At 52.3% G+C, this 21,972-nt stretch overlaps 11 protein-coding genes across 11 annotated transcripts; 4 read left to right on the top strand and 7 right to left on the bottom strand.

Moving 5' to 3' along the window:
- Positions 1-586: 586 nt before the first annotated feature.
- K489DRAFT_385548 (uncharacterized protein) lies at positions 587-1,495 on the top strand. Its single transcript, XM_033606132.1, has 2 exons — positions 587-680; positions 770-1,495. Exons 1-2 carry the CDS (start codon positions 608-610, stop codon positions 1,105-1,107), a joined length of 411 nt encoding a protein of 136 aa, XP_033454817.1. The 5' UTR covers positions 587-607; the 3' UTR covers positions 1,108-1,495.
- Positions 1,496-1,906: 411 nt separating this feature from the next.
- Positions 1,907-4,509, top strand: K489DRAFT_385546 (uncharacterized protein). The gene is made up of 3 exons (XM_033606131.1): positions 1,907-2,323; positions 2,409-3,543; positions 3,760-4,509. The coding sequence occupies exons 1-3, from the start codon at positions 2,192-2,194 to the stop codon at positions 4,230-4,232; spliced, it is 1,740 nt and encodes a 579-aa protein (XP_033454816.1). The 5' UTR covers positions 1,907-2,191; the 3' UTR covers positions 4,233-4,509.
- Positions 4,510-5,468: 959 nt separating this feature from the next.
- On the bottom strand, positions 5,469-6,496 carry K489DRAFT_374866 (cdc 10 like protein; the record flags this gene model as incomplete). The annotated part of the gene is made up of 2 exons (XM_033603561.1): positions 5,469-5,810; positions 5,897-6,496. 2 exons carry the CDS (start codon positions 6,494-6,496, stop codon positions 5,469-5,471), a joined length of 942 nt encoding a protein of 313 aa, XP_033454815.1.
- Positions 6,497-7,208: 712 nt separating this feature from the next.
- K489DRAFT_374865 (uncharacterized protein) lies at positions 7,209-8,051 on the top strand (the record flags this gene model as incomplete). Its single annotated transcript, XM_033603560.1, has 2 exons — positions 7,209-7,563; positions 7,657-8,051. 2 exons carry the CDS (start codon positions 7,209-7,211, stop codon positions 8,049-8,051), a joined length of 750 nt encoding a protein of 249 aa, XP_033454814.1.
- A 34-nt stretch (positions 8,052-8,085) lies between these two features.
- On the bottom strand, positions 8,086-10,125 carry K489DRAFT_385543 (subtilisin-like protein). The gene has a single exon (XM_033606130.1). The coding sequence runs from the start codon at positions 9,982-9,984 to the stop codon at positions 8,191-8,193; it is 1,794 nt and encodes a 597-aa protein (XP_033454813.1). The 5' UTR covers positions 9,985-10,125; the 3' UTR covers positions 8,086-8,190.
- Positions 10,126-10,475: 350 nt separating this feature from the next.
- Positions 10,476-12,835, bottom strand: K489DRAFT_347540 (GMC oxidoreductase). Its single transcript, XM_033602352.1, has 4 exons — positions 12,637-12,835; positions 12,241-12,576; positions 11,218-12,184; positions 10,476-11,140 (listed from the first exon to the last, which is right to left on the bottom strand). The coding sequence occupies exons 1-4, from the start codon at positions 12,756-12,758 to the stop codon at positions 10,658-10,660; spliced, it is 1,908 nt and encodes a 635-aa protein (XP_033454812.1). The 5' UTR covers positions 12,759-12,835; the 3' UTR covers positions 10,476-10,657.
- A 1,003-nt stretch (positions 12,836-13,838) lies between these two features.
- Positions 13,839-15,392, bottom strand: K489DRAFT_298226 (Zip-domain-containing protein; the record flags this gene model as incomplete). Its single annotated transcript, XM_033600349.1, has 4 exons — positions 13,839-14,579; positions 14,634-14,859; positions 14,916-15,032; positions 15,085-15,392. Coding segments are annotated over 4 exons (1,392 nt in total), but the record flags the coding sequence as incomplete, so codon positions are not given.
- A 1,201-nt stretch (positions 15,393-16,593) lies between these two features.
- K489DRAFT_167720 (zincin) lies at positions 16,594-18,052 on the top strand. Its single transcript, XM_033599344.1, has 3 exons — positions 16,594-16,745; positions 16,813-17,360; positions 17,417-18,052. Exons 2-3 carry the CDS (start codon positions 16,979-16,981, stop codon positions 17,980-17,982), a joined length of 948 nt encoding a protein of 315 aa, XP_033454810.1. The 5' UTR covers positions 16,594-16,745; positions 16,813-16,978; the 3' UTR covers positions 17,983-18,052.
- On the bottom strand, positions 17,760-18,675 carry K489DRAFT_167865 (uncharacterized protein). The gene has a single exon (XM_033599345.1). It carries the CDS (start codon positions 18,522-18,524, stop codon positions 18,045-18,047), a length of 480 nt encoding a protein of 159 aa, XP_033454809.1. The 5' UTR covers positions 18,525-18,675; the 3' UTR covers positions 17,760-18,044.
- Positions 18,457-19,584, bottom strand: K489DRAFT_422090 (uncharacterized protein; the record flags this gene model as incomplete). Its single annotated transcript, XM_033608234.1, has 2 exons — positions 18,457-19,288; positions 19,478-19,584. 2 exons carry the CDS (start codon positions 19,582-19,584, stop codon positions 18,826-18,828), a joined length of 570 nt encoding a protein of 189 aa, XP_033454808.1. The 3' UTR covers positions 18,457-18,825.
- A 923-nt stretch (positions 19,585-20,507) lies between these two features.
- On the bottom strand, positions 20,508-21,475 carry K489DRAFT_328819 (NAD(P)-binding protein; the record flags this gene model as incomplete). The annotated part of the gene is made up of 2 exons (XM_033602091.1): positions 20,508-21,332; positions 21,398-21,475. 2 exons carry the CDS (start codon positions 21,473-21,475, stop codon positions 20,508-20,510), a joined length of 903 nt encoding a protein of 300 aa, XP_033454807.1.
- Positions 21,476-21,972: the final 497 nt, after the last annotated feature.

Genomic DNA, 21,972 nt, shown 5'->3' with positions numbered 1-21,972 from the left:
AGCATTGCCGTCGTCGAATGATAGTAGCTGGTTGGCAAACCAATCAGCTGAGGAATTGTACAGCGTGGTGGGCACTTTGGTAGAATTCCAGACATACGCCTATTTGTACCGACCATCGAGAACATCTAAAACAACAGATCTGGCTGAGTAAAAGACAACGATCAACCATGGGATCAGCATGATGTGCAGTATGTGATGATGATGTTGACCCGACTGCGGTGTCGGAGTTGGATTGCAGGAAAAGTCTCGGAGGACGACCAAAGTTAGCCGTCCACTCCGCTACGAGCCTACGAACCAGGGAAAAGCACGCGATCCAAAGTTTACTGCCTGCCGCAGATGTGGGTGACTTGTGGTGGTCCGTCATTCTTATTAAGCTACACGCTGCTTCCGGACAGTCTGCATATAATCTTCATTCCACCTGCATCCTATCATTTCCGAGAGAACTGCTCTCTGGCACACTTCTACTAGTACACTCCCTCTCTGTCTTTCTTTTCCTCAAACTCGACCCGAACGATAATCTGTAAAAGACCTTCGTCGACGACTTCGCTATTCGTGTAAATACGACCTCCCGCGGAATTCTTGCTTCATCAACACCACCACCGCAATCATGCAGGCCACTCGCGCACTCTTTCAGCGACAGTCAATGATCCGCTTCGTCGGAAAGCGCGCTCCTTCAGCTCGTAAGTCTTCTCTTCAATCCTAGACCAGCTCGATCGAGCTCGTAATACAATTCGTTAAAACTCTAGCTAACGTCGTCTTTTACCATCAGACACTGACTTCACACCCCGTCCTCATCCCGAATCACCATCCGCTACCCTCCCAGAGTCCTTCGCCGCATACCGAGAGAAGGCCACACAACACGGCCCACTGAAAAGCCAGCCCCAACAACAACAAACCCCGACGCCCTCAGCTTCAACACAAAAGACCCAACAAGCACCACAGCCACTCTCCATCGGCGCACAATCCGGCCGATCGCTCGGAGCCGTCAAGCCCGCAGCCAACCAATTCTGGGACCGAAACGATCTTCCCCAACGGTTCCACCGCACGCCATTCACACAGGCAGAGATCGACGCCATCGAGACTGGTGGCGCGAGTCTGCTGGCGTGAAGGGGGAAATGGTATTTGATTTGGGAGTTACATCTGGATAAAAGTTTATTGAATGGGTTTTCGGGATGACTACCATATCCGATGATATCTGCCTTGCGCCCGAATCCACAGACGAAAGAATGAGTTTTCAAGTGAGGAACAAGGCAGCCCAATGCTAGTATGGAGGACATCAAGTATGGAAGTCACGACTGCGGGTTGTACAGATCATGATCGGTCGCACCCTTGCGCCAATTCATGTTGGTCTCAGAAGGAGGAAAGGAAACGGGCTTCATCGTGTGCAAAATTACAGAGATATCCTACAATTTCAATATGCGTACAGCGAATGCCGCTGTGTTCACATGCATCGCACAGCGACGAGACTGGTATACAATGACCATGCATTGAGCGCTTTTCTTCTACCTTACAATAACCACTTACTCAGTCTGCAACGTAACGATAATGAGAGATAGTACTCGTATCCAAGTGATGCTCGACCAAACTTATCGCAGCCTCATGTGACTGTCATTACCGAGTGCCTTGGAAACTGCCTAGATGAACGGCGCATCAGATGCTCTTGGGATTGCGGTATTCCAAATTATTGGAACGCATGCAGATGTTCGTCCGCATGTGCAAGCACAGTATCGCGTCGTTGCATATCGAACCCATCACACGTCATACGTATACCATAGATCTCGTGGGGAACCCTCACGATTGTTTAACAGAGATCCAAGGCAAGTGCGCCGACGAATGGCATGTGCTCACAGCTAACAACGGCCGACTTCCACCACCTGCAGCCCTGCTTCAAGCCTGCCTGTGCCCTGAACCGCGGGTCGCCTGTCAGTTCTCCGATGCGATATAAACTGAAACATCCACGCAAATCGATCGCTATCGCAAGACTCACACTTTTCTGAAGTGGACGCTGTGGCGCGTATACACTGGTGGAATCACGACCTCACGACATCGAGTTCGTCCTCCAACATTGACGACAAGACCACCTGATAGAAGCATCTTGCCCAACAATCGAACGCGTGACTCCACGAGCTGAATTCCGCGAGGTCACACATCGAGTCTTTCAACATCGGCATACCACTCCTCAACCGCAATCATGGCAACAGAAGAGCTCATGGATGTCGATATGGACATCGTGGTTGATGCCGACATTGACATCAATAACAACGATCTGGACGACGATGAGATTGCGCGCATGCAAGCGGAGATCAATGAGATTCACAGCCTGGTACGCGCAAAGCAAGAGCATCAGAAGAGCTTTGGGACATGAAGCAGTACGGACAACAGAAAGCGCTAACCATTTCGCTCTGTAGAAGCGACCAGCGCCAGCAGCTGATGATACAGATGCAATGCTCGGTATTGAGGCATTGGCCGAGGAGGGTGAGATTGACAAGAACGACTTGGTCGCCAACAAGGTCCACGTGCGTGGTGTGAATGATCTGACGACGCGCGATGTGGAAAACTTCGCTGCCGACCTCTTCCCGAGCGACGACTTCTCCAAAATCGAATGGATCGATGACACTTCCGTCAACCTAGTTTACAACACTGGTGACGCCGCGCGCAAAGCACTCCAAGCATTCACCGCCGAAGATGCTGCAGCAGTCGAAGATCCTTTAGACCTACGCAAAGCCAAGCCACTGGCAACGCATCCTCACGTCGAGCTTTTTGTGCGAATGGCGGTAGAATCAGATCGGAAGCAACGCGGTGCGGCACGTCAAAGCGAATTCTATCGACAGAATCCACAGATTGCCAAACGCCGACGCTTCAACGACGCAGAGCGCAACTCGCGCGGTAGATCGGCTTCTTCAGCAGCACACGTCAATTATGATCGCAACGACTTGTCACGCCGTGGACCACCTCCAGAGGCCGAATTCTCGGCGGATCTCTACGACGACAATCCAGCTGCGACCGCATCGAAGTCCTCGCGAGATCTCTTCGCAGACAGGAAGATAAATGGCGCGCGGCCGGTGCGTGACCTCTTTGCAGATCGACCTCCTGCTCAACAAGGTGCTCGATTCCGCGATCGAAGCGCATCACCTATGCGAGATGCTGACGGTAATGGACGCTATGGATTCGGTACGAACGACATTGACAGACAAAAACCACATGCCGCGTCGCGCCGGCGCTCGCCAGTGCTACGGAGTCGTGGTGTCAGCAGTGGCAGCGACAACTACGGCGTCCGCGATAGCCTACGCACGGAGTTATTCTCTGGAAAGAGGAAGCGGCCAGACACTGTTCTCGCAGACGACTACGCAAATGGTCTATCTGCATCTAATCAACCAGCACGAAGGCCAAAGGAACTCTTCCCGCAACGGGCATCACCCACTAGAACTGTGTCTTCTGCGGGCGGTGGTAATGGTAATATCGAATTGTTCCCCGAGCGAAATTCTCAACATCGTCGTCATGACGCTCAAGACCTCCATCCAGACGAGGTCGCCGATGCAATTGGTAGGTATCAACTCGACGGCGCCACCGACTACCCATTCGGTGGTGCGGTCGAACATCTCTTCAAATCACCCTCCTCATTCCTTACCACTTCTTCAACGGGCAGACGCCATTTCTCAACTACTACTTCGACTTCAAACTCGACAGTACTCGCCAAAATTCTCACCACCATCTCGTGAAACCAGCCCATACTTACAAATCATGTTTTCTCCCCCACAGGCCGCCCAACAGACCATCCACCCCGCGCAAGACCTCGCGAACTCTTCCCTTCCTCGACAACGAACAAACCGTCCTCTTCCAACAGAAACGCCGGCGTCGACCTCTTCGCCTCCAAAAACAAATCCAACAGTACTCGTCCTCTCCGACAACGCGCTTCATCCTTCGATAGTATCGTCGACACTACGTCCCACCACTCCTCTTCCACTTCCCGCCATCGCAATGAAAGCAACGGGACCCTCGGCTTCAGTATCAAAGGCGCCAGCGACGGTCGACTCGGCTATGACGACGAGGATAATTACGGCGGAGGCGATGAAGGTGGGTATTCCTTTGTAGGCGCCAGCTCGAGTGGATCTGGGAGGAGAGGGCCCGCCGCGGCTTCTGGTGGTGGGAAAGGTGCTTCAGGAGGAGCAAAGGGGGGCGATCTCTTTGGCGATAGGAGGGGGATCCGGGGGAAGGCAGGGAGAGCGGCGTAGGCTGGTGAAAGGATGTATCTACAACCTCATCATCTTCAGAAGACGGTTTGGGGAAGGTACGCCTGATGGCTCAGGTGAAAAATGGAATTTACCAAATCTCCCTGCTCCGCCAATTCACAGTTTTCTTGACATCGTGATATCACATGCAATCACTTCACTGGAGCCCCCTCCCACTCTTTCATCCTCGCTGTCGCCTACTTCCCTCTCAGTGTTCATCAACAGAATACCTCTAGTAAGCGTGACGGGAACCCTTGACACAGAAACTATGGCAAGAAACTTCCTGTGTTGTGCACATGACTAGCTCATATTTTCCACATATCGAGATGCGGGCATCACACTTTGTAGCAGTCAGGTCCACGTCGCGAATCAGGTGGTTGTGGGTGTACTGTGCATGGAACATTGGAAAGTTGGGACCCACTGGAATAAATCGGAATTGCTCTTCACTTTCCGGGTTCCCCTGCGTGTAAGCAGGCATTCGGTGGGCAAGAAGGCGAAGATACATTCACAATACTCGATGATCCTCATATCCAATCATATCATCGTAGAGTGGAAAGACTTGGAACAGGACCATATTATATTCCGTGGAGGAGTTGAAGTCATGGGGTAGAAGTATAACCCTAATCAAACCCAAACGCAACCCTATCACAAAATGCAAGAAGATATTCACGCGGATAAGACTATTTGCTTGAGTGACACCCCGTCTTTTTCAAAAACAACTCATCTCGCTGATGCTGGATCCCTGCCTCACCATGACCTCAGAGGACAGCAGAAGCCTCAATCAAGGCATAGGCCTTAGTGCGTGGTATGCGAAGCCGAGAATGAGCCTGAAGGCAGCCTCAAGCGTGAGTGAATGAGCCACGGCTTTCACGACGGCTCTGCTGTTGTTGCGGTGGTTGGTTCGGACGACGTTGGTCGGGATGACTATTCCAAGCATACGTGCGTCAGCCAGCTGTGGGGAGTACAGGACTTTTGCGAGCGAGGTAGAAAGGGACGTCGCTAAGAACGGGGGGTGACATTATGAACGAGTAAGAAGAAAAGCAGAAGTCGACTATGGATATAGTATGGAAAAGTACACAAAACAGAAATTCGAGAAAATCAAATCCCCGGAAAGAATATTGCTCCTCAAGTCGTCATGGTGGTAGTGTGGAGGAAAATTATCTTATCGCCGTAGTGCAAGGGAAGTTTGACTGGCATGAGGGAGTAGGCTAGTGAGGTTTTGGAGAAGAAGACACTTCTCTAGTACCCATTCATGGTCATCCTCTGGCTCTGTCTGCTGATCTCCCGGTCTGCGCTCGGTGAGATGGGGCGGCTGCCGCTGTTGCCGTGTCCGGCTGCCGATGAGCTCTCCTTCAAAGCGAGCAGCTGCTTGGCACGGAAGGACTCGTAGTGGATCTGAGAAGTGGTCTCGATCAGATCCTGGAGGTGAGTGCGGGTGAGGAAGTCGCGGAGGTAGACGAATTCGCAGTGCTTCTCGTCCTCAACGTTGATGGTTCCCCATCGGTTCTGGCGGCCGCGAACAGTCTTGCCGGCGACGTTGATGTTGCGCTCGCTGCCGACGACGGCGAAGGGGATGATAGACTACATAAACACAGGTTATTAGCTTCAAGATCTTCCCTTGCTCCGCGCATGCCAAATGGATATGATTATCTCATTTTCTCTCTTACCTTGATTTGCGAGTTGAGAGCTGCTTCCTCGCTGTCGTATTCCTCGTTCTCGTAAGGGTACATGCGGATGTTGTGGAAAGCAAACTCCTCCTTGATGCGGTCCTTGAACAGCTGTCGCTCCTCCAAAGTGAGCGAGTCGGCCTTGGCAATGACGGGAACGACGTTGACAGTCTCGCTCAACTTCTTGAGCACAACAATGTCGATTGGCTTGAGGGAGTGACCAGTAGGAGTGATGAAGTACAAGCAGCAGTGAATGCGGGTGTCCTGGATGTATCGCTCACGCTGTGCGGTGAGTTCCTTGCGCAGGTAAGCGCTGTGCTGGTCCTTGATGTATTTGACAATGGGATCCCAGCAGCGGTCGTTGTTAACGAGGTCGCCGTAGCCAGGAGTGTCGACGATGTTCAAGCGCAGGCGGACGCCATTCTCCTCGATGATGTGGGTGACGGGGTGGATCTCGGTGGTGCTGCGGACGGGCTCGTTGGGCACAAGGCGACCCTTGCTCTCCACGAGGTGAGAGGCGAAGATGGTGTTGATGAGGGTGGATTTACCAAGACCAGTTTGTCCTGATGATAGCATCGTTAGCACCTCCTCGTCGATCATTCCACCGCCAAATGTCGCACAGCCACAGGAGCTGTTTTGTATCTCCTAGGCCATGCCGTCACAAACGTACCGACGCAAATAACGTTGAACTGGAAACCACGCTTGAGCAGCTTCTTCTCGATTTGAGTGGTGATGCTATCGAAACCGACGTGGCTCTTGGGGAAGACCGAAGGGGTCGTCTGAGTGTGTGTGGTCGCCATGTCGACAAAGAGAAAAGTTACAGGACCAGGAAGTTGGCGCAAAGACGATTCGGACGCGACAGGGCCTCGAACGACGGTGAGGTGATCAGACGGACTCCGAGGAGAAGATGGAAAGAGTAGCAGGAGCGAAGAGAAGCGACGCGCGAGAGAAGACGATACGAGCCGACGAGAATGGAGATCCCTGACTGATGATGGGCGTGATGGATTGGATGTATCGATGGAGAAAGTGCGGCCGGAAGCCAGCGAGACAAGTCAAGCTTCAGGGTTCGTAAAGGGGAAAAAGCCAATGCACTTGGGTCACTTTCCCGCCTTGCAACGTCTCTCCGCCAATCATACTTTTCGTTCGGAACGTTCCCGCGATAATCTGCGGGAGACGCGAAGTTCTTGGCGCAAGTACCATCTCCATTGCTGAAGCTATTCATTGAAGAAAGGCATCACACGAGCATCTCCCATCGCGGTGTTCCCGCCATCATTACGACCGGGAAGGCGAGGATCCCGCCATCGAAATCAACATGGCCGCCATTCACAATCCATCAGTCTCATTCCTGAGCGTGTTCCTTCCGGTCGCGCGCGCATCACTTCAGCAGCCTGCAAGGACACATCCGCTTCTCCAGCAACTTCAACGCCGAGCCAACAATGCGCTCAACAACTCGATTCTTCCAGCAGTATTTCTGCCCATTCCGACTCTTCTCGGTGGCTTGTGGGATGGAATCCTCAAAGCGGTGCCAAAGAAGAAGACGAGCCACATGAAAAAGCGTCATCGGCAAATGGCTGGCAAGGCATTGAAAGATGTCACTGCCTTGAATACGTGTTCGTCTTGCGGACGACAAAAAAGAGCACACGTACTTTGCGAATATTGCGTCAATAGTGAGTTCCACAAAAGCTTCCAGCTTCCAGCTGCGAAGCAGTCTTTTGCAGAGGATCAGAGAAACTGACATGTTACTTTTCAAACACATTCAGGTATCAAGAGATGGTTTACGAATGGCTTCCGAACACCCGAAGAGATCGAAAGACTAAACAAACCAGAGGACTTGGAAATTGAAGAAGATCGTGATGATGATCTTTCGCATTTGGGGGACAAGAACTCTGCACGGAATTCCGGGCGAGGCACCAGCAATGAGACAAAATGGTATCAATCTCAAGAGAGATATCTTCCTAGCGGTCAGAGAGCACCACAAACTCTCGGTGAGCGCTGGGGCCTCCTCAGACGTAAATCGACTCCTTCACGGCGGCGCGGCTCTGATTCCTCGCCTAAATCTACTGCTGCGCACGAGACTACTTCAATCGACGCAATCTCCGAGGCGAAAGCAGCAGCGTCTCAACAGCGGGACGGCAGCAGACCATCTGCGCAGTGAGAGCATGTATCAAGCATGTCTCATACTTGACATAATCCCGGCAAGATTTCCGATTCTCCCGTGTATAGATTTTGTACATTGTCAATTACATCACATTGAATTCGAATTTGCTTATACACATATCGCCACAGTTGTTCCGTCAGTGCCCACTGCATCCTCGCTTGTCTAACGCAGCCACAAGGCCTTTCCAGAGCGGGCTTCCAAGACCTGTGACAGGATCCCATCCCTGCGTGACATTATAACCCAAAGTCTTCTCCAGCCGGCACCCGCCTAGGAAATTGCATGCGCCAGCATTATCTCCTCCAGTCGTAATATCCTTAATTCCAGCTCGCAGACTGTACAGCCAAGGGTTCAAAAAGCCAAGCGGCGGTCGTCCCTGCGAAGCTTCGTAGTCGTTCAATAATGCGATCACCGCCGCCCACAGAGGCGTGGCAGAGCTCGTGCCGCCGATAGCCACGGTCAATGGTACTCCTGGGATCAGCGAAACTACAGTGGGAAATCCTGTGCTGAAAGCGCTGACGTCGGGAATACCTCTGCCGGATGCATTAAAGCCGGAGACGCTGTGGTAGTCTGCAGGTACATGCTGCTTGATGTATCGTGATACGGCACGGCGTTGGTATGTTGGACGCACGAACAGATTGGAAAAGCCGCCTCCAGATGCAGTGTAGAATGTCTTGGCGAAGGTGCTGAGCGTACTTTGTGTTGCAGCGGTTTCATTCGCGAGGTTGGTCGTACCGCCGACGGCTGTTACCCAGGGACAGCTTGCAGGGAACTTTGGTTCAAAGACGGCGTTGTGCGTACCGGAGCCGGAATCTCCATTGGCGCCGTTGTTTCCTGATGAAAATAGCAGCGACACACCTCGAGCGCCGATTTGCGCCATCATGTTGCATACGCGTCGGGCGTAGGCGGGATCGACTTTGTCCTCGGATAGACTCTCGGAGAAGGACACTACGCTCGGAACGGTGTCGTTCACGATCAGCTCCTGGAGGAAAGATACAAAGCGATCGTAAGTTCTGCCTGGGTTTGGACCAAAGACACCACCATTGTTGTAGAGGACTCCTACGGCGGGAAAAGCAAGACCCAATGAAACTTGGGTGACTAAAGAAGTTTCGAACTTGGGCTCAATGGACGATGAAGAGCTGCTGTTCGCATCATCACTACTGACGACCTTGAAAGTAGCGCTCGCGGCTGCAGCGGGCGGGTTGTATTTGAACAGATACGTCTGCAAGTCGGCCGGGTTGAATGAGGCAGCTTCTGTGCCATAAACAGCAAATGTGGTTCTGTTCGGCTGAGCGGTGTAGTCGATGCCATAAATCTGGCGAACACAAGTGGGCGTTGTCTCGTCGTTGGAACCGCAGGTATCCCGCTTCGCTTTAGTCAAGGGTTGCTGAGCGCCCGGGGGATGAACGTTCTTATCAGCAAGCAGAGGAAAGGAAGTGGTCGGAGTGACGAACTCGACGATCTCCGCAACATCTTCCGGTAGATCGTAACTCTCTGTCCGCACCAATGCAGTGTCTTCGATACCAGAGCCGGTAAACCAGTGGTAGGTTGCGTTCAGCAATTTCTCCGCCTGAGCGATGCTCGTGTCGATTTCGATAATGCCCACTTGCATCGAGCTACTCTCCCACAGATCATGATCGCTCAGCCATTTCTCCACAGCAGTGACATCGTCTCGGGCAGGCTCGGACAATCGGTGAGCCTCAACTGCGTCGAGATGCCTTCGGAAATGCTCATTCGTTGGATCTGATGTGCGTAGAAGACTTTCTACAGCAGCGTCTTCATGCTCGGATCGCAAAGCGATGTGAAGCGTGATTGTTTGATCCGGCGATGCGGGTGGTCCGCGTTCCCAATTGTGCGATACAGTATTAGATCTGATGGCTGTGGCTGATGACAGAGTGGCGATCAGAGCACAAGTCAAACGCGTGAACAACATGGTCGATGATCCCGGGAACAATAAGCTGGATGGTCTCGCGATAAGAACTAGATGATCGCCTGCATGCGTAGTCTTAAATGACTTTGTGCTGTGAGCACAGCATCCGAATGCTACGACATCTTTCGCCGTTGATGCTCTATCCGGAGCGGGTACGCTAGAAGTCGATGCTGACGCTCTCGGAAGTTGACCTTGGCAGTGTTCAAAGGTGACGTCCACGCCGCCACGCGTGACTTGAGGAGTGATTGGCCCACGTGGGAAATTGCGCTTCCATGTAGTGCTTCGTATCTCATGTGCACATCACATCCATGGACATTTCACAATGCATTTCTCGTCTCGAGTATTTTTCTGGCCTCAGATTAAAGACTTATGTACTGTCGTCACGAGATCGTCCGCCCTGAAGCCAGCGATTGCAGATTGCACACACGACTATACGTCAAAGGAAATGAGTACTAGATGGGAACGAATTGAGACGTCTGCCACAGAGAATGCTTCCAAGGACCGAGCTGACTTCGCTAAAATTCTGCATCATCGGCGAGACCAATTGTATTTATATAGTAGATATGGTGGCAGATGACTCAATCATGTAGATCATAAATGGCATCATTTTCAAATCACTTTCCCTTTAGAGGAGAAGTAGAAGGCGGGAATCCCGAGCACATAAATCAAGTGATGTTTACGCAACACCCTTGATCAGATCCGCCGCTCGCTCAGCAACCATGACCACCGGCGCGCACGGATGGCAGGCAACCGGCTTTGGGAAAATACTCGCGTCGACAATTCTCAGACCATCAATGCCGTGCACCTTGAGATTCTCATCAACAACGGCATCCTTGTCGCTGGACGGACCCATCTTCGCAGTGCACATGGGGTGGTAGATGGTCTGGGAATGGTTGCGGAGAACCTCAAGGAGCTGCTCGTCAGACATGGTCTCGACGTCCTTGGAAGGGAAGTACCACTCCTTGAATGCAGGCTTGAAGTATTCCGAATGGGCAATCTTGCGGCAGAGGTTTAGGCCGTAAACCATCATGTCGCAGTCGTGCTTGGTGGAGAGGTAGTTGGCGTGGATGAGGGGAGCGTCGAATGGCGAGGTGGTCTTGAGCGTCACAGTGCCGCGGGATTCGGGGCGCAGCATGATGGGGCCGACGGAGAAAAAGTCCTGGAGAAAATTATCAGTCTTCTTGTTCTCTTCGGCGCAGCACATCTCAGATCAAGCTGGTACACGAAACGACTTACACGATCCATAGGTGCGATAACCTTTCCGTGCTCGATGTATGACAAGGGACCGATCAGAAGCTCTAGATCCACGGAACCGGGGCCGGCGGAGAGATCATTCTTCTTCAAAGACTCAGGTGCATCCTCCCGGTCGGCGACACGGATGAAGGCACCAGATTCAGCTGCATTAGAAGTCATGGCGCCCTTTCCAAACCTAATCCACTCAATGAGGGCAGGCAAGCTTTTGGTTGGGTGGAAGAGGAACTGCATGGACTTGGCCTTGGTTTCAAAGCAGACAATACCGCACAAGTGGTCAGCAAGGTTTGCGCCTACACCGGGAACATCCTTTACGACCTGAATGCCGTGCTGCTTCAACTCGTTGGAGGGGCCGACACCGGAGAGCTTGAGCACTTGTGGCGTACCAATGGCGCCGGCAGACAGAATGACTTCCTTTCTCGCCTTCACGATGTAACGGATGGGGCTGACAGACGATGCGGCCATCTCCACACCTACAGCGCGTGGCTTGCCGGACGAGTTGTCGAAGATGATCTTGGTCACGGTCTGGCCAGTGGCGATGGAGAGGTTCGGGCGGCGCGCAACATTTTCTGTGAGGTAAGCGACAGCAGTGGAGGATCGTTGGCCTTGAGGGTCGATGAAAGTTTGAAATTGCGATGAGCCGACCATGCCCTTTGAAGTGTTCCAGTCTGGTGTTGCGGGAATGCCAACAGCCTGACAGGCGTCGATGAAAAGTTTGGAAAGAGGGGCAAGGTGAGAGTAGCCGGTCTTCCAGGGACCATTGGAACCGTGTTCCTTGACGTCTTCTTGAGTCAGGGCTGATCGCTCGCTGTGATCGAAGGTTTCGGCCTTCTTCATGTACTTAGAAACACTTGAATATGCCCATCCTTTGTTGCCGAGGGATTCCCATTCATTGAAGTCAGCCGGAGCACCTTTATTGTAAATCATCGCGTTGATTGAGCTGCATCCGCCACTGTTGACTTGGTCAGCACACCACCGATAGATGCTCATTGGTAGACAAGCACATACAGCATCTTGCCGCGAGGCCAGTACAGCTTGCGATCATTGCATCCAGGATCCTTCTCAGTGTAGAAATTCCAATCTGCGGAGGTTCCAAAGAGACGTCCGAATCCAGCGGGAATGCGAGAGAATAATTGCTTCAAATCAGAGTGGCCGGCCTCAATGGCAAGGACAGACGAGTTGGCATCTTCAGTCAAGCGACTGGCGAGGACACAGCCAGCGGTACCAGTACCAATGATCACATAATCGTATTCGCGAGCATTCTCAAGATCCTTGGCGGAGACCTCGCCGGCATTGGGACGAGGAGATGCCAAAAGAGCAGTGTTGGGTTCGCCTGGAATGTAGCTGCTGAAGCGTCAGATCATTTTCCGCATGGACACGAGCCGCAACCTCATCTTATCGTACCTGGGGAACAGACGATGAAGACCCTCACGAGCGAGCTTGAGCAAAATGTAGACTGTTCCCAATCCCAAAGCGAGGGCACCTGCCAATTGCGCATAGGCGCGAACGTCGGGGGAGTGAGACATCGTGGCACACGAGATCTTTCTTTCGCGACTGTCTCAACAAATAAGGTCTGAGAAGTTTATGTAGAAGACATAGTCACTCACAAGTCGCACAAATAAATCTTTTGTCCGACGTGGAAGGATTGTGTTCAGTTCCCGGCCCGCCACCACTCGCCAATGGACTGGACTAGACCGTATGCTGCAGCCCTGTCACCATCGCACTCGTTCGCCCCTATGGTGGTGGACCACTGGGGTCATCCGATAAGATCTGGGGAATTGACCCCATTGATTGGCGCTCGATCGCGGGGTTGCGCCAGCCTCGGCTGTGGAGAGGCTCCAAAGCTTGCGGGCACTAGCTGACTGACTCGGAGAGGCTCCTCCTTTTCTTCAGGCCCGCTTTCACATGAAAGCCACGTGTATTAATGTCGTCTCTCGTTGGGCATCGTGCAGCGTATCAAGCTTACAGCCGACAATTGAGATCCTTGGCGCATCAGCAAGAACATATCGCATCCGTCATAGCCGGCCGATTGAAGAGGCACATGAGAGGTCAGGCAGATATCCGTCGGAGTGTAGCACCGCCGTCGAATGTATACGCGACGTTCTGCATCGGGCTTGGTCGTGATGTGGAGATCGTGTCCGACCATTGGCCGCGATTCATGGATCAACGCCGGACATAAGGGACTTTCATGTGGCATTTGATGTCGTGTCGGACGACCGGACCGTACCATCGCGACTCGTGTTTCCTGATAGCGCGACAGAAGTTCGAAATTGTACAATATAACATTTTTCATATGGAATTTATGGGAGCGCCGACTGTAACTCCGCTGGGCAGGCGAAATGGCGACGATAAAAACTTGCGCTGCTTTAGCTCGCGCCCTCATGCCAGGAAGAACGAGAACCTTTACAGTCTGACCGCAGCAAGCAATACACATCTATGATCTGCGCTATCGCACCCCTCGCTTATGGACCAATCGTGAAATCGCGTTGTTAAGAAAATCTCGAGATCGAAGAACGTCATGTCATGAACGACTGGCAACACGTGCGAGCGCCGCCAGAGGTAGCTCTACATAAAAATTCATTAAATACCAAGCCCGTTTCATTCGTTCATGCCCATTTTCCGAGAATGCTCATCAAGATAACGCCCAGCACCAGTGATGTTCCAGCAACCAACGTCTTGATGACGTTGCTGTTCAGAAGTTCACCACCTTCAATGACCCAGTCCCGTGCCCACATGTCGACAAGGCCCACCCAAATGAGGATACCAGCTGATACGGCATCCAGGACACCGAAAGTGAGCACGGTGCTGGGGTTGTTGCCGTTAAAGCTGTTGAGAACACCCAAACCGATGGCCATACCCAACGGTGTGATGAGTGTGAAGGCGATGCACATGAGGAACTTGGATGGAAAGATCTTGCCTGGTAGGAGCGCGATCCGAGCGCCGAGCGCGAGACCCTCGAAAAACTGATGGAAGACAATGACGATCAACAGAGTCCTGAAGAATCTGTCACTGGACACGACCAATGTCAAGCCGATGAGGATACTGTGGAAAAGAATGCCAGCTTCCATGACAGCGACTGAGAGCTTGTTGTTCGCTCCGCCATGGTGGTGGTCAAGTATGGCGAACCCATTCTGAGATCCTTCTGGCGACACTTCCTTGCCGCTGACCGCAACATGTTCGGTGGACTGATCGTCCTTGGCTGTTCGTGCTGCGACAACGCGCAGACCAATGTATTCGATCAAGAAGCAGAGGAAGATACCTGCCATGACGACGGCTGCTGTCGTGCCTTCGTATGACATCTCGCCCAGACACGGGTTGGCGAACATGAGATCGGCGTGGGTGTAGAGCTATACACGAAGTTAGAAGACTGATGTTGAAAATGAGTTTGGTAGGGTACTTACATGAATGAATGCTGTTGAAATAATGATTCCTGTTCCGAACTGCTTCAAGATCAGGAGCACCCATTGAGTGACTGATCCAAACGGCAATTTTTGAAAGATGAGGGGGATGAAGACTCCGAGCATGCTAGTAACGAGAATGATGAACAAGCTCCCCACTCGGAAGCCGACATCGAATTCTCGTTCACGAAGGCCACAATCGACTTCGCCTGCTCCGCCTGGGCAGTGTCTAGGAATCCGTCAGTACGTTTCTTGTGATGGAGAGAGGCATGTCGATACACGTACAGAACACCACCGTGTTCGTGGCAGCCTGCACCTTCCTCCCCGGAGTGCCCTTCACCACCACTTGAAGCACCTTCAGCAACGACTGCAACTTCACCGCCGCTAGGGTCGAGACAGAACCTGAAGAACCTTGTGAGTATGTGGGCGTGATGTGGTGAATAGGACAACTTACTGAGAAGAACCGTGTGCATGGCATCCAGTGTAAGCAGCAGGAAAGGCGCCCGTAGGAGTTGCCTTCACCAGCACTTCTGCGCCAGCACCATTAATACAGTAGACGTCACTTCCATGGCCGTGGCATGCCGTGACTGCGGTGGTTTGGCCAGCGCTTTGTGCTGCCGTCGTGGTTGCAGCATTCGGCGCAGGAGTTGTTAATGGAGCTGAGACTGCATATGTCTCACGGGCAGTCTCTTGACCGTTGGGGCCAAAGCAGTAGAGGAGGACTTCATTTCCTGAAGTGTGGTTGTGACATCCAGTATAAGTTGTCTGTGCGAGCGCTGCTGTGAAGCAGGCTGCGAAGGTCAGGATAGACTTCAACATGATTTGTGAAATATGTTGAGTAGCAATGTTTGCAGTAGAGATCGCGAATGAACGAGGCAAGGTCAAAGTCGTTGCTTTTGATGTATATATGCAGACAGTAGTCCATTCAGTCCGATCATCTAGTCCTGGGCAGACTTGTCATCACATAAACGCATCCCTTCAAAGCCCGTCCTTGAACGCTCTTTGGAACGGAGCTGTAACCTGATCCTACAGGGTTCGTATGGCTATTGCTGGGCATATCTTGGCTGTGGATCGTTTCCCATGCGAGGTGAAGACGATTACCTCTAGCGAACCCGTTACTTGGGCATCTCGTCCCAACGCGAGGCTTCCCACGTGGGATGTGAGCTCCGACGTTCGGTTGCATTGCCGCTGTCGGGCCCGGAAGCACCGATGTTTGCTTCTTAGTGATTCGGTAGGCATTGCCCCAGGCTCACCAGAGGACCTGCATTCAGGCAAAGGTGCGACCTGTTGTGGTGGGAAATTGTCCATCAAGGTGCTTTTTGAGGTCTGGGCAGCACCCTCAAGGTAGTATTGCCAAGCAACAGAATTTTCCGCCCTCTCGCGTGATGAGCTTCTGATTTCCTTTCCTGGTGAAGAATGTTGTTATGTGTCATGGTGGTCGTTGACAATTGTGCGAGAAAGTCGCCGATCCGTGTCGTGAAGCTCTGACACTGGGCGCGGAAATGCCTCAAGGGTGGGTGATTGGGAATATTCCTGCAGAGCCCTACACATGAGGTGAGCCGTTGACTGCGACAATACGCTCGTTGCATGCTCTAGAACTCTACAGAGTATCTCTTTCCGCGCAAGACCCGAGAAACATAGCATTCGCAGCAGGGCAGTCACTCAACTAGTCCGCATGTACTGTCGGTACTATCCCTCGAACTGCTGTCGCTGCGACTATTTCGCCGCGAGCTCAGCTTCACATTGCGCGGTTCCCGGCTAGGGCATGTATGTTCAGGTGATCCTCCAGGTACGTGACGTACATATGTCAGTCTAAAAGCTCGCTCTTTGCAAAGGAGCTGTGGCTCCGTGGGAGAGTACCTAGATAGTTAGTCACCCAGCCACATGGTCGCCACCGTGGGATGTATGTGCCCGACCATGTGGCACAGCACGGGATACTAGCGCTGCATGTCTAGCAGGTTGACGGCCTAGTCTACGCGAGGTGAGGACATCACGGTCAAGGTGCCAAGCGTGACCGGAGAGGCTTCGTACGGCCAGACCAGTTCAACGGCAAGTGATGTTCTGTTGATTATGCTGCTCTCGACACGAGGCGAATGCCTTGCCAAGCACCGACATGTGGGTTTACCGAAACGAGATACAGGGCCGGCTTGGTATTGGAGACTGACGGCTCGATGGATCACAGACATCATATCACTTTCGATGTTGCTTTTGTCGATCAAGAGGTTATATAAGACCTGCATGGCATTGCGTTGTGACAAGAGAACCTCAATCACATCTACTGCCTCATTCAGCTTGTTAACATCAATTGAACTCCGAGCATTCAACCTTATTCATCATCTACCACAAAAATGAAGTTCACCCTCTCCGTTCTTTCGACGCTCGCCGTCGTCTCGGCAGCTCCCATCGAGGACCGAGCAGTACCTTTCCAACAGGCTGCTGCTGCACCTTGGAATGCCGGCGCCGTCAACGACTGGCAGATTCACCCCAGCTGCAACGCTTCTCAGGCCCTTCAGATCCGCACTGGTTTGGAAGAGACCGTGAAGCTCGCCGCACACGCCAAGAACCACGTTCTTCGTTGGGGAAATGAGAGTGCTATCTACCGCAAGTACTTCGGCAACAGTCCCTCGGCTGAAGTCATTGGCGCTTTCGACTTGGTTGCCAGCGGCGACCGCGGCGGTGCTCTGTTCCGATGCGACGACCCAGATGGAAACTGCGCACCCAACCCTACCAGTAAGTGAAACGAACTTGAGCTTACAGTGCAAACCAATTCTGACTCTTATGCACAGCTTGGGCTGGACACTGGCGTGGTAACAATGCCACTGGCGAGACCGTGATTTGCCCATTGTCTTTCCAAATCCGCCGTCCTCTTGTCAGCCTTTGCGGCTTGGGCTACAACGTTCGCCAATCCTCTCGCGTCGTGTACTGGGCCTCAGATCTCCTGCACCGCCTCTACCACATGCCCGCATTCGGCCAAAACTACATTGAGCACTACGCCAGTGGCTACGACGGGATTACCGCCGCTGCAGCTGCCGGCAGCTCCAACTCCACCCACGACTCCGATGGCCTTCAATACTTTGCGCTCGAGGCGTACGCCTACGACGTCGTTGTTCCTGGCGTCGGCTGCCCCGGTCCAAGCGGTAAGCTCGGTGCCACAAGCAGCGCCGCTGCCCCTGCGGCCACCTCCTCCGCCGCTTCTACGTCCTCAGGTGCTGCTGCTGCTGCCACCACCTCGCGTGCAGCCACCATCTCGACTGCAGCTACTAGCACTGCCACTGCTGCCACTGCCGCCACCACCTCAGCCATCCCTGCCAACTGCCACACTCACGCCGACGGTGCCATCCACTGCGTCTAGAGCGTGCCCGCCATGATGGATAACGCTTCATGATTGGATTCAGGGTTCATGTCGATACGCGATTACTTTGATGTAGCTACGAATATCATTAGACGGTGCATTGTTCGGGTCGAAAAGCATTTACATTTCAAATCACTCATCACTTCCTCTGACCTTCTTCGTGAGTTATGCCTTCGGTTCCAAAATCGTAGAATGACGCTCCATCTCCTTATTCGTGGAAAGGAAAAGATTGAGCTGATCAATTCCAGCATCTTGGGAAATTCAACGTTTTCCAGCCTCAGTTCAAAGTACTCATTGTTCACGTGCCTGTTGCGAAGAGAGAGCTCGAAAAACTGTCGCTCGAAAGAGCTCGAAAGCAGGTCTGCAACATTACTGGCGTCCGTAGACAGCTTCCGCATAGCTTCTACCAGATAGGCTCGATCTTCTGCGAAGTCCATGTCTTTAGGGACACGGTTCAAATATCCCGGAATGTTCGATATAAATAGTGGGTGTTGAACCGCTATTGGTGCTGGCACGATCGTGACTGTATCCCAATCCATCATTCTGTGGTACTGACTGCGTCAGTGATACGATCTGGAGTCGGTCGTATCAATTTTTACCCAGATAATTCCTCTTCGCGTGTCAACATGTTCATCGGGCTCAGGTCTGGGTGCTTGATTGCATCTCCGAGATTGTTCTTGCGTGGAATCAGGTTCTCGACTTTAGCACGGTGAAGGAAATGAATTGGTGGACCCCAACCTGGGTTCCAGATCGAACGAATGCTTGTTTTGTCCACTTAGTTAAGAGGCCATTCTCTCACTGCTGTGGTATCGAAGAGGTTGATTAGAAACGTCCAGCTGTCCATCATTGACGAATCTCACTGGGATTGGAAGCTGGCACAAGGCAAGTCCAAAGCTTATACAGAAAATTGGCGAGTCCATCGAGCAACTTGTGACGCTTTTGCTCGCCTACAGTAGGTGAGTAAGCATAGATTGGGGCTCTGTTGATGTAGTCAAAGATGGCGTGGTCCTTCGTGGTGTTGACGACAGCTGGGATCTGCAAATTCAGTTGCACGTTGGTAATGTGCTTCGTGATGAACACCCTTCGGTTGACCAAGGCAGATGCAAATTCGCTTTTCGCGATGCTCAGGATCCACCGCTGCCCGCTCGGCGGCTTGAGAACAAAGATGCGGTGAGAAAAGCCGATCATAGACGTGTCGACGTCCAATCCGCGGACCTCAAGGACTGATAAAATCTCCTTGAGTAGGTCTTTGGATGGTCTCTTCGTAGCTCTCAAGCGGAGAGTAAGCCCGCTGATCGTAGCAACGCTGCAAGGGTCTATGCTTGTTTATAATCCCGTGGAGGACAACAGCAAGGGTAATTCGACAAAATCACAAAATCATCTTAGTCTCAACCTTGTGTAACCTAAGACCTCGTGCCGAGTGTAATAACTTCATAGCTCACTAACTTGTACTGATATTGATTAGCACTATCACTCGGAGCGAGCTCCGAGTCACCCGAAAAGAAATTTGATTAAAGAAGTAGGAAATTCTCCGAGAACGAAGACCACTCTATCTTTCAGGTCGCGCACGATTAATAGAATGACAAAAGGCCTGTAGGCCATGTTGATTCACAGCGTGAAATTCCAGTAATTATCGTCGCTCGAGACAGATATGCTGAGGCCAAAGGCTATCTGTACCTCGGGGATGGTGTCAGCAGACAGCCAACCGCCGTCAAGGAAGTCGACTTCACTTTCGCACACTCTACATTCGATGAAGTCCCAAACGAAGAACTATGACGATAATATTCAACTGGGCAGGATAACGACGGTGGGTTAAGACTACGCATTTAATTAGGAAATCTATCGGGGACACTCGGAGGTCCAAGGGTTGATGGATGCGCCTGCACATGAATGCAGACAGAATGGCCCTTTGTACGAGACGGGCTTGGAAGAAACAACGCGCATGGGCGAAAACGCAGACTTTGGGACCAGATTCTGATAGAATGACGGAGTTATCAACCTCGTTGGCCGTGTCGGCTGTTGGGAGGCCAATCGCTGCAGCAAACCTGAATTGCAACACCATCGCTACGACCAGGCAAGGGATGGCTCAAGATGCTGGGACCTAGGATCCGATGACTATACTAAATTTGGAATTCTGATGGCTGGCATGCTTGATTTGAATGCTTGCTATTATAAAGTTTTCGTAATTGCTCGTCACCAAATGAAGATCTTGCAACACTATTATGATATGATCCCAGATCGACCTTTCTTCCCGTCGCTGCCTGCTAGATCTACCTTCGGCAAGATAATCGAGCATTATTCATTAAAGAACTTTTGTGTCCCATCGAAACTTATTTGGGACCTGACTCACTCCACCAGAGAAGCCGCAATCCCCAACTTCGATATCCGGCGCTGAGACCATATGCCACTCCGCTGCCTGCACCCAGCCTTGAATCCCGAATAATAGCGTATGCATGACCGTTTTGGGACAACAAGGTCTGGCGGAGTGCATGTCCATTGCGACGCAGATGCATGGTCTCGGTTGCTTAGTTCCCGCCCACAACATTGAGCACGCCGCCATCGATGGCGATGATCTGTCCATTGAGATAACCGCACTTAGCCAAGAAAAGCATGCCCATGCCCATTTCCTCCTCGCGCCCCTCGCGCTCGAGCGGAACATGGCCGGTGGATTCGATTTTGCCCTCGGGGAACTTGGATTTGTTGCGCTCGTTGCTCTCTTTGGCGGTCATTTCGCTGGGGAAATAGCCTGGCGCGATGGAGTTGACCCGGATGCCGGCGCGTTGGAATTCGGCGGACATTAGCTTGGTGAGGTGCACACATCCGGCTTTGGCGGCATTGTAGCTGAAGTGGCCTTGGGCGTGACGCATCAGACCGCTCATGCTGCTGGTAGTGATGACTGATGCATGGAAACGTTCCTTAGTGCCGCCGCCTTCTTTCATAGAAGCCTGCAGCAGCGGGAGAAACGCGACGGTGGTGAAGTAAACACTTGTGACATCGGACTGGTAGGTCTGACCCCATTCTTCCACGCTCTCATTGTCCCAAAGTTGCTTCTTGAGGTCCTCGGCATTCTCCTCACTCGGGTTGGCCTTGGGTCCCGCAACACCAGCGTTGCAAACCAGGACGTCGATGTGGCCTTCTTTGCCTTTCAATTCTTCAACGATCTTTTGGAGATCCTCCTTTTTAGTGACATCACAGGGACCGATGGGAACGATCGAACCGCCAGTCTCGCGTTCATGTGCGGGAGAGTGTTCCTTGACAGCAGTCTCGAGGACTTCCATGCGACGGCTAGTGATGTAGACTTTGGCACCATTGGCAGCGAGAGCTTGCGCAGCCATCAGGCCAATTCCGGTCTGTCCTTGTATTAGTGGATGACGTGGAGGAGGTTGTCAAAGGACGCTGTGATAGTTGTACTCACACCACCGCCGGTCACAACGCATACGAATCCCTTGACCGAGAACAGCCGCCCAGCATCGAACTGGTGAGTTTCCGCCATATCGAGTTATTGACCTTTCCGGGTTTGGTTCGACTTGCTGACGATCGATGCGAGGTTTTTATTACAATGCTTGCCGATGCTGGAGAGAATCGAAGCAGCGATGCAAGAGGTACTGTTCCAGAACCAACAGCAATCACGAGCAGTAAACAACCAGCATCACTATCGCATCACTACTCCTGTGGAGCAGCGGGCGCGGGCGCATTCACGCGAGTGCGTATCACTTTCAATTCATCGTGCATTTGCGTATGCGCCATTGATGTAGTGACGATTGATGACGTCGTGAGGGAGGCCCCGCGAATCTGAAATGATGATAAATTTCCCCGATGAGCAATTGCTCGTGTGCACCCAAAACGCGCCTTCGCAGGCGAGACGCGTATTCTCACGCGCAAACATGTGATCGTGCCATTGGCTGTCGGGTTCTCAAAGCCCGAGGTCGTGTTGGATCCACTGAGCCATTCTCACTTACCTGCCAGGTAGGTACGAACCCATTATGAGCA

Source organism: Dissoconium aciculare (assembly GCF_010015565.1).
Source record: "Dissoconium aciculare CBS 342.82 unplaced genomic scaffold K489scaffold_30, whole genome shotgun sequence".
In the NCBI taxonomy this organism is placed as follows: domain Eukaryota; kingdom Fungi; phylum Ascomycota; class Dothideomycetes; order Mycosphaerellales; family Dissoconiaceae; genus Dissoconium; species Dissoconium aciculare.
Note: the sequence above shows the minus strand (reverse complement) of the source record. Positions and strands in the feature narration are given on the sequence as shown.

Excerpts from the sequence above, each read along its gene's own strand:
- K489DRAFT_385546 (XM_033606131.1), top strand. The coding sequence starts at position 2,192 with ATGGCAACAGAAGAGCTCATGGATGTCGATATGGACATCGTGGTTGAT. Across the intron at positions 2,324-2,408 it reads TCAATGAGATTCACAGCCTG|AAGCGACCAGCGCCAGCAGC; the intron begins GTACGCGCAAAG and ends TTCGCTCTGTAG. Across the intron at positions 3,544-3,759 it reads CGAGGTCGCCGATGCAATTG|GCCGCCCAACAGACCATCCA; the intron begins GTAGGTATCAAC and ends TCTCCCCCACAG.
- K489DRAFT_385548 (XM_033606132.1), top strand. The coding sequence starts at position 608 with ATGCAGGCCACTCGCGCACTCTTTCAGCGACAGTCAATGATCCGCTTC. Across the intron at positions 681-769 it reads AAAGCGCGCTCCTTCAGCTC|ACACTGACTTCACACCCCGT; the intron begins GTAAGTCTTCTC and ends TTTTACCATCAG.
- K489DRAFT_167720 (XM_033599344.1), top strand. The coding sequence starts at position 16,979 with ATGAAGTTCACCCTCTCCGTTCTTTCGACGCTCGCCGTCGTCTCGGCA. Across the intron at positions 17,361-17,416 it reads CTGCGCACCCAACCCTACCA|CTTGGGCTGGACACTGGCGT; the intron begins GTAAGTGAAACG and ends TCTTATGCACAG.
- K489DRAFT_167865 (XM_033599345.1), bottom strand. The coding sequence starts at position 18,524 with ATGATGGATTGGGATACAGTCACGATCGTGCCAGCACCAATAGCGGTT.
- K489DRAFT_347540 (XM_033602352.1), bottom strand. The coding sequence starts at position 12,758 with ATGTCTCACTCCCCCGACGTTCGCGCCTATGCGCAATTGGCAGGTGCC. Across the intron at positions 12,185-12,240 it reads TGGCCTCGCGGCAAGATGCT|TGGCGGATGCAGCTCAATCA; the intron begins GTATGTGCTTGT and ends CCAAGTCAACAG. Across the intron at positions 11,141-11,217 it reads TTATCGCACCTATGGATCGT|GACTTTTTCTCCGTCGGCCC; the intron begins GTAAGTCGTTTC and ends AATTTTCTCCAG.
- K489DRAFT_385543 (XM_033606130.1), bottom strand. The coding sequence starts at position 9,984 with ATGTTGTTCACGCGTTTGACTTGTGCTCTGATCGCCACTCTGTCATCA.